At 40.3% G+C, this 17,540-nt stretch overlaps 1 protein-coding gene across 4 annotated transcripts in view; it reads right to left on the bottom strand.

The window, feature by feature from the left end:
• The window catches only part of LOC138851589 (laminin subunit alpha-like), a gene marked incomplete at its 3' end in the record, with an annotated part of 94,103 nt that overhangs the window by 39,224 nt on the left and 37,339 nt on the right, over window positions 1-17,540 (bottom strand). For 2 of the 4 annotated variants that reach the window (XM_070080842.1, XM_070080843.1), the window contains 2 exon segments: window positions 2,271-2,375; window positions 11,980-12,204. In XM_070080842.1, coding sequence (XP_069936943.1) covers window positions 2,271-2,375; window positions 11,980-12,204 — 330 coding nt within the window. 4 annotated transcript variants of the gene reach the window in all.

Genomic DNA, 17,540 nt, shown 5'->3' with positions numbered 1-17,540 from the left:
AAAGTAATAAGTTTAAAGAATGTGTCCAGCTTCATTTGTTTGCCACATTGATGGTGGTCCCTTATGACACATTCTCTAAGAATTCATAAGTGTGGATAATGGGCCTTCACTTCGCTTTTGTCAAAGGTCAGTGTACTTGATGAGAACAAGAATACAACTCGTACAACTGACAGTTCTGGAGGCCTTTCAATCTCTTCATCATTATCACTACTCTATTCTTCTGTGCTATGAGACTGCACTGCAATTTCTTCAGCATTCAACATCTGGTAACCAGGATAACCATCATTTTCTTCTAGCCATGCCAACACATCTTTCTCTGTAACTTCTGTTTCTCCTGCCCTCTAAAGGGTACATGAAAATCAGTGGCCTCAAACCCCTCAAAGTTCAACTCAGTACCAAGGTTATATATAAAAAAAAAATCAAACTATTCGTTAATGTTGTTCTTTTAAGTTCCTTCCATGATGCTTCAAGGTTAAAGATGGCAGACTTCAGGTTATACTTTTTGATGTTCTCCAACATCTCTTTCCAAATCTTCATCCTCAGTCATTACTGGTACTTCATCATTGTACCTAGACTGGTACAGTCTAGGTACAAGGCTGTACAGGCTGTAATAACTCCCTGATCCACTGGTTGGATTGGGGAAGTGGTATAGAGGGGCCAGAAACATGGCCCTAATTTTACCATACATGCTGCTTAACTTTTTAGTTCTTGGGTGAGCAGGTACATTATCAAGCAGCAGAATAGCTTTGACATCCTTGGGATCTAGCTTTAGAATCTCTAGCTGGTACTTGTGTACTTCAGGTATGAAATATGTTAAAAACCAGTCACCAAATACATCCCTGTTAACTCAACATTATTTTACCCTTGTAATAATTTACCAGCAACTCATTCACACAATCCTTTAATGCATGATGCCATGCTGATTTGCCTGTGACTGTCAATTTTAAATGGTGAGAACCATCAGCATTAGCACAACATATTACTGAGAAGTGGTCTGTATTGAGCTTAGGGCCTGATATTCTTTCTTCATGCTGAAAGGCATGTTGGAAGGCAGTGAACTCCAAAAGAGACCAGTCTCATCAGCATTATACAGCTGAGATAGGAGCTTCTCACTATCTATCCGATCAATTAACATTAATCTGAATGGCTCAACTTTGTCTGTGGGTGCACTCCCAGCCTCACCAAAAGTCTTCATGTTTCTCAAGCCATAACAGTTACAGAAGCATCAAAGGCAACCATCACTTGCTTGAAACTCTGTGTTCATATGCTCTGAGGCCTATAAACAGAAGAGTGAAGATCAACACTAAGAACATTAACACATTAATCAGATGGATGCTTATGAAGGACTCATGATTAAGAATTTAGAGCCACCCTTTCCTTTCATGGATCACAACTGATTACCTTCAATTCTTCAAGTGTTGTATGACTTCTACAAGTCTGGCACTTCCCAAGAATAATAATAATACACGTAATAATAATAATAATCTACACACTAATAATTCTCTCTTATATTCCTCATGGTCTTTGATGTTTCCAAAATCCTTCTCATTGCCACTCATTATTTTGCCAATACAAAAATATTATTTCCCCAACAATTGAACATGCATATATCTTGAAGACTATTTAATAAATGCAGCAATTCAACATTTCCATGATACTGGTAAGTTGTCATTACTCCACAATTATATCTAAAAAGAGCAGACAGGCAAGCTATCGATATGGTTGTTTTATCTTGATTCAAGCCTGAGCTTGTATGAAGCCTCCTCCCTGGTAATCCCCCTACCCCAGCAGCTACTCTTGGGTCTAATTCCTCTAGCACCACATTAATAAATTTAAAATAACCTAGTATAGTAAAACCATGATTTAACAAACCCTTATATAACAGGTTTTGGAATTAATAGACAAGAGTCCGTGGCTAAACAACATCAGGAAACAACAGGCAAAATCTATTTAATCTGGAAATATTCATTAGTGTTACAGTTTACTGGGTAAATTGATTTTGTATTTAATGGACAAAGACCCTTAAATTCAATGTAGTCCACTATTATGATTATGGCAAAACAATCTCATTCAAATTTAAGGGACAATTGCAAAGACACACCTTCTTCCCCCTCTTAGTCTGTTAAATCAAAGTTTCATTATATAGTACTACATATCTTAATTAGTCACCATCACATTAATTAATACAGGTGTTTCACTGGTAATGGATAATTACCGTAAGAACTTTGCATATGCAAACATAAAGCAACATAAAATATATTATTCCTCACCAAATCTAAATCCTTCAGTGGTAGGCACTTCCTCCTGAGCAGGTTCTACAGGCAAGGCACACCCATCACTTAAAAATGTCTGTGACACTTCTGCACGGACTTCCTCTGTTAAGAAAAATAAAGCAATCTTTTTAATATATGATAAGTATAACATTCCTAGGTAGTAGGTTGGTAGACAACAACCGCCCAGGGAGGTACTACCGTCCTGCCAAGTGAGTGTAAAACGAAAGCCTGTAATTATTTTACATGATGGTAGGATTGCTGGTGTCCTTTTTTCTGTCTCATAAACATGCAAGATTTCAGGTACGTCTTGCTACTTCTACTTACACTTAGGTCACACTACACATACATGTACAAGCATATATATACATGAATACCCCTCTGGGTTTTCTTCTATTTTCTTTCTAGTTCTTGTTCTTGTTTATTTCTTCTTATCTCCATGGGGAAGTGGAACAGAATTCTTCCTCCATAAGCCATGTGTGTTGTAAGAGGCGACTAAAATGCCAGAAGCAAGGGGCTAGTAACCCCTTCTCCTGTGTATATTACTAAATGTAAAACGAGAAACTTTCGTTTTTTCCTTTTGGACCACCCTGCCTCGGTGGGATATGGCCGGTGTGTTGAAAGAAAAGAAGTATAACATTATAAATAGCATGTTCACTATATGTATTCTATATATACACACGGAGAGAGAAAAATGAAATAACAGATCAGGAGCTATATATTTCAACCTGCAACTGAGACCCTCTTCAATTGTAGAAGACCTCCGGCTTATGGATGATGCTCTGGTTAGAAGAGAGGAATAAGGGACTTCAAGTACTATTATTACTATTCTTATTATTCTTATTCTTATTATTATTATTATTGCTGTTGTTGTTATTTTGTATTTGGGAGGATTTGGAGCGTTTGCCTCCCTTTGGTGCAGTCACTGCTCAGTCAGAACTGTCATATGTAAATATACCTATAAGATAAAGTAAATATACCTGGTTGGTCTTGTAGTACTACGGCTTTGAAGCCTGAGTCAGTTCCATAGTTCTACGCCATGAGTTCAGGTCACTCAGATAAGCTGTAAGTTTTAAATTTGGGCCGTGATATGAAAAAATGGGTCTATGCAGTAAGTATGCACCATATAAAATATCCTACAGCAAGCAGTGCATAATGGAAAAAACTGCGACCCTGATTTTAGTTTACAATAGTGAATTTGCGGTGTATTTTTGTATGGTTTTTATTGTTGTATTCTTGGTTTCTTAGTCTCATATGACAGAATGGAAGATATATTACAGAAATAGAGATAATTTTGATTGGTTTCAGGACTGAAAGTAGCTTGAAATTGAGCTCAAAGTAGCAGAAATGTTTGATTTTTGCCAACATTCCAGAGTAAACAAATTACAGTGGACCCTCGACCAACGATGGATCGTCTAACGTTAAATCCGACTAGTGATACATTTTAACGCAAAAATTTTGCCTCGACTAGCGCTAAAAAACTCGACTAACACAATTCATTCCGTCTGAGACACGTCCACTTGTGGCCAGTGTTTACAAGCCAGCCAGCCACCGCGGTCCCATCCAAACATACAATCGGAACATTTCATATTATCACAGCGTTTTTAGTGATTGCACCTGCAAAATGAAGTCACCATGGGCCCCAAGAAAGCTTCTAGTGCCAACCCTACAGCAAAAAGGGTGAGAATTACTATGGATATGGAGAAAGAGATCATTGCTAAGTATGAAAGTGGAGTGTGTCTCCGACCTGGCCAGGTTGTACACAAAACCCCAATCAACCATTGCTACTATTGTGGCCAAGAAAACGGCAATCAAGGAAGCTGTTCTTGCCAAAGGTGCAACTATGTTTTTGAAACTGAGATCGCAAGTACTCGAATATGTTGAGAGGCTGTTATTGGTGTGGATAAACGAAAAACAGATAGCAGGAGATAGCATCTCTCAAGCGATCATATATGAAAAGGCTAGGAAGTTGCATGATGATTTAATTATAAAAAATGCCTGCAACTAGTGGTGATGTGAGTGAATTTAAGGCCAGCAAAGGTTGGTTTGAGAGATTTAAGAATCGTAGTGGCATACATAGTGTGATAAGGCATGGTGAGGCTGCCAGTTTGGACCAATAAGCAGCTGAAAAATATGTGCAGGAATTCAAGGAGTACATAGACAGTGAAGAATTGAAACCTGAACAAGTGTTTAATTGTGACACTGACAATGCTGTGAAACACTTTAGGAATGTCATAAAGGAACGGGAGGTACAGGCCTCTATGGACAGATATGTTGTGCGACAGAGGTCCAGTGACTCTCAAGCTGGTCCTAGTGGCATTAAAAGAAGAAGGGAAGCAACCCCGGAAAAGGACTTGCCACCTCAAGTCCTAATGGAAGGGGATTCCCCTTCTAAACACTAACACCCTCCACAGTCTCCCCTCCTCCCATCCCATCAATCATCACCAGATCTTCAATAAAGGTAAGTATCATGTAACTGTACATGTCTTCTTCAGTTTGTGTGTATTAAAATTAATATTTCATGTGGTATAAATTTTTTTTTTTCAATACTTTTGGGTGTCTTACACGGATTAATTTGATTTCCATTATTTCTTTCGATTAACGATGAGCTCTCAGGAACGGATTAATATCGTTGGTGGAGGGTCCACTGTACGTCACTTGTTAAAAATGTATCCAACTGGTTAGCCTAATGTGTCCATAAATGCAGTGACATTATTTATACAATTTTTACAATAATGCAGTAGTCTTCGTAACAGTAAATCTTTTATTTTTTATATTAATAAACTTTCAAAATGGAAAGCAAGCATAATATAGCAGAGGCCTGACAACATTACTAGTGAACAAAGGAAACGTTTTTTTTAGTGTCAGGAATTCTACACTGTTTATTCTAGATCCTATTTTGAAATTGTAAATTTTTTAATTCTGTGTGAAATTGGCCAAATTACTATCAATTTCTGATCACTTTACTGGGTAGTTGAATTAGGTACAGGGGCTGTTTCTTGTACTCAGTTGACAGAATAGAAGAAATAATAGTGAAATAGCTACAAATTTGGTTGACTAGAACAGTGGAACTGGCTGAAAATAGGGCTCAAGGTGGGCAAAATCACTGATGCATAAATATCGCCGAGACTGCTAACTTTGCAAGAGCGAAATTCCGTTAAATTTTTCATCAAATTTAATGCTCTTGGTTTTATTACCTTCAAAAAAAGATTCTCCATCATTTCACAATTTTATTTTTAAATTCAGAGCAAATTTCAGATCAGGATTTCCAACCCTCAAAGCGTCGGAAATGAAAAAGAAACTATTTAGAAACTAAAGTTGACTGTAGTATTATTCTGTGTCTGGAAGACATAATACAGTGGACCCCCGGTTAACGATATTTTTTCACTCCAGAAGTGTGTTCAGGTGCCAGTACTGACCGAATTTGTTCCCATAAGAAATATTGTGAAGTAGATTAGTCCATTTCAGACCCCTAAACATACACGTACAAACGCACTTACATAAATACACTTACATAATTGGTCGCATTCGGAGGTAATCGTTATGCGGGGGTCCACTGTACTATCAATGTCTAAGGTCTGCATTATATACTACTGTAAATGATGGTGTAAGCAAAAAAAATGATGGTGTAAGCAAAAAAATTTGTTTTCTAATTAATAACACAATTATATTTTATAAAAAATGCAAACCTGAAGCCTATTTTTTTAAATAAAGAATGTATAGTAAGAGAAGCAAAATCTTGTCACTTGGATTTATTATGGGTAATATTTTACAATATTCAATAACTGTTAAGACAGCTATTAAGTGAATGATGGTGAATATGTTTCCTTCTTTAGATAATCCTACATTGGCAGGAAATATCCAACGTGTTAATAAAAATAAATTAAGTACGTATATACCTCTGTAATCTGTAAATACCTTTGTAACTTGTCATGATTGTGACCAGATCTACCAGGAGTTCATTGCCTTTGTAACTTGCTCAGCTATCAAAACTCTGGGGCCCAGTCCCTGGACCCATTATGTACCTCTGTAATCTTCTGACTACCGCCCATAGGATGGGTATGGGGTGCATAATAAATATATTAAACTAACTACGTACACTGAAAACCAAATAATTAACATATTAATGAACAGAGTTGAACAATACTACTCTATAATATAACATGCAATTCTTGTGAGTGAATGATTGAATAAAAATGGTAGTGTTCACACAGGTAATACAAAAATAACATTTAAAAACTTATTAGAGAGCTAAGGGTCAGCGGAAGTGAGTCATTAAAACATGGCGTATATATAAAACTATGTAGAATAAACAAACTCAACTTATAATACTTACATTTACAACTTTTATTACAAAAGTAACAGCTAGAATGTATTCCTGGGTACATAATGGACTGCCAGCTTTTAAAGAAGAATTAATATGTAAATAATGTACAGTAATTATGTATTTCTAACTACAGAAGAAGAGTTAAGTTCATGGAGTCCTATCTTCAATATTCAATCTATGATAAAACCTTCCAGTGACTGTAGTACTTACTCCCCTCTCTTGTAAACCATTATATATATATACAGTGGTACCTTGGGATACGAACACCTCAAAACTCGAACAATTATGTAAGTGTATTTATGTAAATGCTTTTGTAAGTGTATTTTTGGGGGTCTGAAATGAATTAATCTAATTTACATTATTCCTTTAGGGAACAAATTCATTCAGTATCAGCATTCAAACAGCCTCCTGGAACGAAGTAAGTTCGTATCCCGAGGTCCCACTGTGTGTGTGTATATATGCATGAGCGTGTTCGATAGGAGTGATTGGAGATGAATGGTATTTGGGACCTGACGATCTGTTGTAATGTGAGCAGGGTAATATTTAGTGAAGGGATTCAGGGAAACCGGTTATTTTTATATAGCCAGACTTGAGTCCTGGAATTGGGAAGTACAATGCCTGCACTCTAAAGGAGGGGTTTGGGATGTTGGCAGTTTGGAGGGATATATTGTGTATTTTTATATGTATATGCTTCTAAACTGTTGTGTTCTGAGCACCTCTGCAAAAACAGTGATGATGTGTGAGTGAGGTGAAAGTGTTGAATGATGATGAAAGTATTTTCTTTTTGGGGATTTTCTTTCTTTTTGGGTCACCCTGCCTCGGTGGGAGACGGCCGACTTGTTAAAAAAAAAAAAAAATTATATATATATATATATATATAGATAGATAGATAGAGAGAGAGGGTGAGAGAGAGAGAGGGTGAGAGAGAGAGAGGGTGAGGGAGAGAGCTTGAGGGAGAGAGGGTGAGAAAGAGGGTGAGGGAGAGAGAGGGTGAGAGAGAGAGGGTGAGAGAGAGGGTGAGAGAGAGTGGTGAGAGAGAGAGAGAGGGTGTGAGTGAGGGTGAGAGTGAGGGTGAGAGAGAGGGTGAGAGAGGGTGAGGGTGAGAGTGAGAGGGTGAGAGTGAGAGGGTGAGAGTGAGAGGGTGAGAGTGAGAGGGTGAGAGAGAGGGTGAGAGCGAGAGGGTGAGAGAGAGAGGGTGAGAGAGAGAGGGTGAGAAAGAGAGTGAGAGAGCGAGAGAGGTGAGAAAGAGAGGGTGAGAGAGCGGGGGTGAGAGAGAGAGATTGTCAAACCCTGTGTAAAAATGAGAGAGAGAGAGAGAGAGAGAGAGAGAGAGAGAGAGAGAGAGAGAGAGACAGACAGAGAGAGAGACAGAGAGAGAGACAGAGAGAGAGACAGAGAGAGAGACAGAGAGACAGAGACAGAGAGAGAGAGAGAGAGAGAGAGAGAGAGAGAGAGAGAGGGGTAATTGGCCAGCCCTTTGCTCTGAGCTCACCACCACCGATTGGAATGCTCTTCTCCAAGGGGATGTTGACAACCAAGTGAAAGCCTGCACTGGACACATCCTTAATCTACAACAAGAACACATTCCTCACCGGCAATATGTGACAAAGCCTACAGATCAGCCTTGGTTTGGCTTTCATTGTAGAGAGGCTGCTACTGCTAAGTACAAAGCATGGCAAAGGTATAAGAGACATCCTACCACCTATAACAGGAACTTGCACAGGCAAGCCTGTAGGCATATGGGTGACGTTCAAAAGTAGGCCATTGCTAAATGGGAGGTGGACACAAAAAGAAAGCTAGCATCAGGTAGGGTAAGCTCCAAAACCTGGTGGTCCCTGGTCAAGGACAGACAAGGTTATCTGCCTGATGAACTCATTCCACCTCAAAATCGACAGGATGGGACCACCTCTACTAGTAGTCAAGAGAAGGCAGACCTCTTTGCTGAACACTTTGCTACCAAAATGCAAGCTCCTGATCCAGCAAGGGACCCTCCTTGGCTAGCTGCAAGAACTATGTCAAAACTGTCAGTGGTGACAATAAGGCAGGAGGAGGTGCATTTCCTTCTTAAATCGCTTGACCAAGAAAAGGCTGTAGGCCCAGACAAGTTGAGCCCAAGATTGCTGAGAAGATGTGCAGACCAGCTAGCAGCACCTCTACCTCGCATCTTTCAGCACTGCCAAGTACAGTGTAATTGGCCCTCTCTGTGGAAAGAGGCAAATGTATTCCCTGTTCACAAAAAGAAGAGCAGAGCAGAAATCAGCAACTACAGACCAGTGTCACTCCTGTCAATCACTGGTAAGATCCTTGAGACAATAATCTCAAGACAAATGACAGAGTTTTTTGACTACCACTCACTACTTTGTGATCGTCAATATGGCTTCAGGAAAGGTTACTTTGCTGCTGATCTGTTGTTAAACCTCTCCACTAAGTGGCACCAGTCACTGGATGAATCCAAAGTCAGCTGTGTGGTAGCACTGGATATTGCTGGTGCTTTCGACCGGGTGTGGCACCAGGGCATCTTAGCAAAACTTCAAGAACTGGGAATTGCAGGATCTACACTATGTCTCCTCAGTGATTACCTTCATGGTAGATCTCTAAGTGTAGTTCTCAATGGAATGGAATCAGCAAGACATCCTACTGGGGCAAGTGTTCCACAAGGAAGCGTGCTGGGACCATTGTTATGGAATGTCTACTTCAACGACCTTCTTCATCTCATCCCAGAATCACATGCATATGCAGATGACTGTACACTGACATTCACTTATCCAAGAGAAGAAATGCCAGCTGTTCTAAGCTACATCAATCACCAGCTAAGAGCTATATCAGCTTGGGGAAATAGATGGCAAGTAACATTTGCACCTGAGAAAACGCAAATGATGATCGTCTCTAGGCACTATGATGGTAATGCTGGTGCAGTCGTAAGGATGAATGGGAGGGTGTTGGCACCTGGAGAAGTTGATATCCTTGGGGTGAAATTTGACTCCATACTAACCATGAAGAACCATGTTGTAAATCTAGCAAACAAGGCAGCCAGGAAGCTTACAGCACTTCGCCGTATCTCGCATCAGCTTGACAGTAGAGGTTGCAAGATTATAGAACGAGGCACAAGTACGATCACACCTTGAGTATGCTCCACTTTCTTAGTTTGCCTGCCCCCCCTCTCATCTGCGACTGCTTGACAGAGTGGAGAACAGAGCAAGACGTCTCATCTCTCGCCTGGACCCATCCTGGATAGATCTGTCATTTCAGCAGAGCTTTCAACACAGGAGGGATGTGGGTGGGCTTACTGTTATGTACAAGGCCAATATTGTCAAAGTACCACACTTGGATCCACTTTGAGGACAGCGTGAAAAAAGCTTGTATGCCACAAGACGGGCAGAAAGCAGCAACTTCACTCTGGCTGTACCCTTCTCCAGAACATCACTTCATCTGAGATCATTTATCCCCAGAATGAATCGAGTCTGGAACATATTCGTACAGCATAATGATGTATACGAGATAAAGTCAGTTGATCAAATGAAAATGCTGGCCCACAGATGGCTCCAACTTCATCCTGTTCCCTAGTTGTATGTCTCATAACAATAAAAATGCTTTCAAATGAGCTGATGTAGGTAACAGCTCTTAGCTTGCCAATAAAGTTATGAATCTTTAACCTGTAAATAGCTTGTTAATAAAGCTAGGGAACCTTAACCTTGTCAAATCCTGTGTTAAAAAAAAAAAAAAGAGGGAGAGGGAGAGAGGGAAGGAGAGGGGGGGAAGGAGAGGGGGGGACGGAGAGGGGGGGAAGGAGAGGGGGGGAAGGAGAGGGGGAAGGAGAGGGGGGAAGGAGACAGAATGAGAGGGAAGGAGAGGGGGGAAGGAGAGGGAAGGAGAGGGGAGAAGGAGAGGGAAGGAGAGGGAGAGAGTCAGCAGAGCCTTCAACACAGGAGAGATGTGGGTGGCCTTACTGTTATATACAAGGCCAATATTGTCAAAGTACCACACTTGGATCCACTTCGAGGACAGAGTGAAGCAAGCTTCTATACCACAAGACGGGCAGAAAGCAGCAACTTCACTCTGGCTGTACCCTTCTCCAGAATATCACTTCATCTGAGATCATTTATCCCCAGAATGAATCGAGTCTGGAACACATTCGTACAGCATTGTGATGTCAACAAGATAAAGTCAGTTGATCAGATGAAAATGCTGGCCTGCAGATGGCTCCAACTTCATCCTGCTCCCTACTTGTATGTTTCATAATAATCAAAATGCTTTCCAATGAGCTGATGCAGGTAACAGCTCTTAGCTTGCCAATAAAGTTAGGAATCCTTAACCTGTAAATAGCTTGTCAATAAAGCTAGGGATCCTTAACCTTGTCAAACCCTGTGTAAAAAAGAGAGAGAGAGAGACAGAGACAGAGAGATAGACAGAGAGAGAGACAGAGAGAGAGAGTGACAGAGAGAGAGACAGAGAGACAGAGTGACAGACAGACAGACAGACAGACAGACAGTGTGAAGCAAGTTTCTATACCACAAGATGGGCAGAAAGCAGCAACTTCACTCTGGCTGTACCCTTCTCCAGAACATCACTCCATCTGAGATCATTTATTCCCAGGATGACTCGAGTCTGGAACACATTCGTACAGCATAATGATGTCAACGAGATAAAGCCAGTTGATCAGATGACAATGCTGGCCCACAGATGGCTCCAACTTCATCCTGTTCCCTACTTGTATGTTTCATAACAATAAAAATGCTTTCAAATGAGCTGATGTAAATAACAGCTCTTAGCTTGCCAATAAAGTTAGGAATCTTTAACTTGTAAATAGCTTGTCAATAAAGCAAGGGATCCTTAACCTAACCTTGTCAAACCCTTCATAAAAAAAAAAGATGGGGGGGAGAGAGAGAGAGAGAGAGAGAGAGAGAGAGAGAGAGAGAGAGAGGGAGAGAGAGAGAGGGAGAGAGAGAGAGAGAGACGGACAGAGAGAGAGAGAGAGAGAGGACGGAGAGAGAGAGAGAGAGAGAGAGAGAGAGAGAGAGAGAGAGAGAGAGAGAGAGAGAGAGAGAGAGATGGACAGAGCAGAGAGACGGACAGAGAGAGAGAGAGAGACGGACAGAGAGAGAGCTCTTAGCTTGCCAATAAGTTAGGAATCCTTAACCTGTAAATAGCTTGTCAATAAAGCTAGGGATCCTTAACCTTGTCAAACCCTGTGTAGACAGAGAGAGAGAGAGACAGAGGCAGAGAGAGAGAGCAATAAGGGGTGGGAGGATGCAATGATAATGGTGGCTGATGCCACTACTGTTTGCTCTACTTATTATAATAATGTAAAGGGCAAGGTTGATATTATGTTAACTGTATATAAAAATAATAGAATATCTTGAAAATACTTTGAATACCAGCTACCTGTATCTGTAGTGGTGGTAGATGATTCAGTATCAGCAATAGTAGTAGTAGTAGTAGATAGGGATGAGGGGAGGGTGTGTATATCCTCAGTGGTAGAGGAAGTATATAAGGGAGGGTGAGGGGTTGACTCAACATCCACTTCCACCACTGGTGGCAAAGTGGGCTGTTCGGCGATGATGGGAATATCTTCGTAGCCACTAACGTTGGTACTCGCTACTTCTCGTCCTGCAGCCCCAAGGTCATCATTCACAGAAACAAGCAGCAAACGAAAGGCAGAATTAGCATCACGGCAATGCAAGTGCTGGCAGAAATTTGCCCTTATGTGGACCTGTATGTTTAGTAATTCAGTCTTCAGCTTCTTTATACACCCAACACGCACAACTGATTCTCACTCTGACGAAAATAATATTATAAAACAAAAGATTAAAGCAATACACAAGGTCACCAATTTACAAATGCCACAAGTTACATTCGTACTTACAATCAGTGCACTTTTGAACTAATTAAGGTTGTATAAATGCCTGGCACTGGTATAAGTACGTGTAAAACAATGGATGGTTATTAAAGCTGCACAGAACCTATTCACTACCCATCAAGAATGCTTTCTTAAGAGGAATTTAATGAACCTCTTGGTGTATACAATCCACCATTGAACTACATGTACAGGCTTAATGACAATGGGTATGTGTGCAGAGACTTTGCAAAAGAAGCTTTCATTAAAATAATGTTTAAGAGTTGAGCTTCATCATGACTTTTGATATAGTTCAACCCTGACCAAAATGATGCCCTCCAATAAAAGCTTTTTATGCATATTGTGTCTAGATATTCACTATACTGATATTTCTATACAAACAAATTTTTTTAAGTTGAAAACCTGTAGCACAACTTGCTCATAAGTTTGGAGACCTTGTGTATGTGCATCCAGAACTGTCTAACTATATGCTTAATAGCAAAACTAACATGCAGTACAAAAAAAAAAAATACTAATATTAGCAAGGAGCATAAGTAAGAGATTAACAATAACTGTCTTTATTAAGCAGGTGGGGATGGCTTCAGTAATCAGTATCTGTTTTCTACCACTAATAAAAATCTTTACAGAAATGAGCAATATGATACATTATAGCAAGAAGCATCACATTTGCATTAATCTTCAATGAGTTATAATTATTATTTACAGCTGTGTTTTGTTGAATAACTTCATAAATACACTAAGTCTAGACACATGCTTCATCAAGTCTTCTACATACTCTTGATGCAATGGTATACAATGTTTCTGGCATGCTATAACACTAATATACTAAGAGAGGAAACAGTGGAGAATAACTCAATGGCTCATTATTGAGTCAGCTAAACTTGTTACTTATTACTAAATGAATTGTATACTGTACTTCATTATAATAAAGATCTGGATTTTGATTTTGGTATGCATATGTACAGTGTTCAACAAATGCATTTACCACTTGTATTTATGACCAGCACAGCTCTTTCACCGTCTCCTGCATGCCAGTAGATCTGCATTTTAAGCACAGCATCCTCATATATGCTGTAAGCAGTAAATTTTGGCCTAGACATAAGAGAATGGGTCTGTGTAGTGGGTGTGACCAATATAAAAAAATCCTTCCCCATGCAGTGCATGATGGGAAAAGCAGACCTCAGACTGTGTTAAAACAGCTACTCAGAGGTGTTTTCTAGGGTAATTTCATAGTTTTACTGTTTGTTTCTTGATATCACTTGACAGACTGGAAATCATATTAGTGAAACACAGATGATTTTGGTCAGTTTCAGACAAGATGTAGCTTGAAATAAGCCTCAAAGTGGAAATATGTTTTTAGATTTTTCTTAACCCCCCTTCCCTGGTGTATATTATAGGGTTATACTAGGTGTGCTTCAATTATTGGGATGGCCTAAATCATGACCAATTATTCTTTATTATATTTTGTCTGAGAAATAGGGTAAAACTTGGATTTTGTGTGATGGAAAAAATGCATGGCAAGTGCTATACAGAAAAGATACGGGAACATGATTAATGAACAAAGAAAAAGTTGCTTTAGTGTCAGGAATGCCTACAGTGTTTATTTTTAACTCTACTTTCAGATTGAAATTTATTGAGGTTTATGTAAAAATTGGCCAAATTACAGTTTTCTGTGCACTTTATGGGGATAGTTCTGATAGAGGAGAGTCCTGCTTTACAGTGCTTCACTTTCACAGCACTTTATGGGGTAGTTCTGATAGAGAGGAGTCCTGCTTTACAGTGCTTCACTTTACAGCACTTTATGGGGTAGTTCTGATAGAGGAGAGTCCTGCTTTACAGTGCTTCACTTTACAGCACTTTATGGGGAGGGGTAGTTCTGATAGGGAGAGTCCTGCTTTACAGTGCTTCATTTTACAGCACTTTATGGGGGTAGTTCTGATAGAGGAGAGTCCTGCTTTACAGTGCTTCACTTTACAGCACTTTATGGGGTAGTTCTGATAGAGGAGAGTCCTGCTTTACAGTGCTTCACTTTACAGCACTTTATGGGGTAGTTCTGATAGAGGAGAGTCCTGCTTTACAGTGCTTCACTTTACAGCACTTCGCTAATGCAAGCGGTTTTCCACTTATACCCACTCTTCGTTCATTCAGATTTCCTACAACAGATATATTTACCACTCACTATAAGTTAAATATAAGTTGAATATAATGCAGAGAATTCGTAGTTTGGAAGTTAGGAGGAGGTGCTGGATTACCAAAACTGTTGTCCAGAGGGCTGAGGAAGGGTTGTTGAGGTGGATTCGGACATGTAGAGAGAATGGGAGCGAAACAGAATGACTTCAAGAGTGTATCAGTCTGTAGTGGAAGGAAGGCGGGGTAGGGGTCAGCCTAGGAAAGGTTGGAGAGAGGGGGTAAAGGAGGTTTTGTGTGCGAGGGGCTTGGACTTCCAGCAGGCATGCGTGAGCATGTTTGATAGGAGTGAATGGAGACAAATGGTTTTTAATACGACGTGCTGTTGGAGTGTGAGCAAAGTAACATTTATGAAGGGGTTCAGGGAAACTGGCAGGCCAGACTTGAGTCCTGGAGATGGGAAGTACAGTGCCTGCACTCTGAAGGAGGGGGTGTTAATGTTGCAGTTTAAAAACTGTAGTGTAAAGCACCCTTCTGGCAAGACAGTGATGGAGTGAATGATGGTGAAAGTTTTTCTTTTTCGGGCCACCCTGCCTTGGTGGGAATCGGCCAGTGTGATAATAAAAAAAAAATAAAAATAAAAAACGATAGATTTTATTTCTTTGCAAAGGTTACAATGTGTAATTACAATTGTGATTTGCTAAGTACGAAGAAAGCCACTATCATGCCAGGGCATTTCGGGCAGACTAATCCTAATACTTAAATCTACTAAAGTCTAAACAAGATAAGAGTGGTTATCTTTTTAATAAATCTTTATTGTATCTTAATACTAATGCAAGGTAGTCAGAGGTGGAGGTTTATAAGAATAACAATCCAGGACTCAAATCTGGCCTGCCTGTTACCCTGAATCCTTTCATAAATGTTACCTTGGTCACACTTCAACAGCACATCAAGTCCTAAAAACCATTTGGCTCCATTTGCTCCTATCTAACGCACTCACGCATGCTTGCTGGAAGTCCAAGCCCCTCGCACACAAAACCTCCTTTACCCCTTCCCTCCAACCTTACCTACGCTGACCCCTACCACGCCTTCCCTCCACTACAGATTAATACACTCTTGAAGTCATTCCAGTTTGTTCCATCCTCTCTACATGTCTGAACCACCTCAACAACCCCTCCTCAGCCATCCAGATAATAGTTTTGGTAAACCTACACCTCCTAATTTCCAAAATACAAATTCTCTGCATTATATTCACACCACACATTGCCCTCAGACATGACATCTCCACCGCCTCCAGCCTTCTCCTCGTTGCGACATTCACTACCGATGCTTCACACCCATATAAGAGCATTGGTGGTATAACTATACTCTCGTACATTTCCCTCTTTGCTTCCATGGACAAAGTTCTTTGTCTCCATTGACTCCTAGGTGCATATAAATGCACTGTTGCTTAGTTAATATATGATACTGTAAACGTGTTATCAGGCATATGCACTTGAAAGTGAAAAATGGCTGTTTTACTATGTTTCACCGTACAGCAGTAGCCTGGACCCTAAACTGCTGTGTAAGTGGGGCTGTCCTGTAGATGAACGGGCAGTTTCTTGCAAACAATCGATAGAATGGAAGACAAATTAGCAAAATAGTTATGAAGTAGTGTAGTGATACTGCTCCTGTGGGGAGCAGCAGCAGGATAATACTGCACCACCTCTCGGGGCCCTTAACAACAACAACAGTTTGGTTTGTGTCATGGGCGCCAACACTTGGTGTGTGATTCTCTTCTCTTCTACTATCCCTATATTAGTGATGCAGATTACATGGTGAGTTTAAATATGTGGCCTGTAGTTATAACTTTTCTCTTGACATATGCAAGACATCACCATCCCTGTAGAAGCCATTATTAGATGTACTAGTCATTATATTTTGTTGTTGCAGAAGTACTATGAAGATTCTATGTTCAATAAAGCCTAGAGATAAGGCCTGTGTTTCTATCACAACAATTTATTGAACATAGAATCCTGGGCTACCTGGTGGTGATCCTGCGCTAGACTACATCACAACATGGAGCGTTTATTGAAACCTGAGAGACTAGACTGTGACCCCAGCTTATCAACGGCTGCTCAGGAATGGAAACACTGGTTTAAGACTTTCGAAAACTTCTTGGGAGCCCTTCCTAAAACAGATCTAGATAAACTAAGTCTGCTCATCAATTTTGTGTCACCTAAGATATATGAGGCTATTTCTGAGTGTAATACCTACGAAGATGCTATCAAAACCCTCAAGTCTCAGTATATTAAACCTACAAATGAAATCTTTGCACGCTATCGCCTTGCAACTCGCCGCCAGCAGATTGATGAATCCTTAGAGGAATACTTTCAAGCACTGAAAATTTTAGGTAAGGACTGTCACTTCCAAGCAGTGACAGCTGCTCAGTATTGTGAAGAGTCCATCAGGGATGCTTTTATCAGTGGCCTGCAATCACCAATAATAAGGCAGCGTTTATTGGAGAATAAAACTCTCGACTTAGCCGCTGCCTTTGACCAGGCAAGAGCTCTAGATTCAGCCCAGAAGAATTCTGAAGTATACAGTACCACTCAGCCTTCTCGAGTGGTAAGTGCTGCAATTCCTGACCAAGACTCTTACAATGAAGTTACTGTGGAACCTGCCTCAGTGACAGCAGCAGCAGGTACGGTGTGTTTCTTTTGTGGTTTTTCAAGACATCCACGTCCAAAGTGTCCTGCTCGTGAAGCAATGTGCCGTAAATGCCACAAGAAAGGTCACTTTGCTAAAGTATGTCGTGCTAATGCATCAACAAGAGCTAGTGCCTCCACACATTCCAGTGATCATGCGACACTAGCAACAGTGACTTCTGCGGCTACTCCAAATTCACTGTCAAAGGCAGTTGTGAAAGTATTCATCAAAGGAACAGAAGTAGATGGTCTTATTGATAGTGGCAGCTCAGAGA

The sequence above is a fragment of the Cherax quadricarinatus genome, unplaced genomic scaffold (assembly GCF_038502225.1).
Source record: "Cherax quadricarinatus isolate ZL_2023a unplaced genomic scaffold, ASM3850222v1 Contig1100, whole genome shotgun sequence".
Taxonomy (NCBI): domain Eukaryota; kingdom Metazoa; phylum Arthropoda; class Malacostraca; order Decapoda; family Parastacidae; genus Cherax; species Cherax quadricarinatus.
This window is presented reverse-complemented; position numbering and strand designations above follow the sequence as displayed.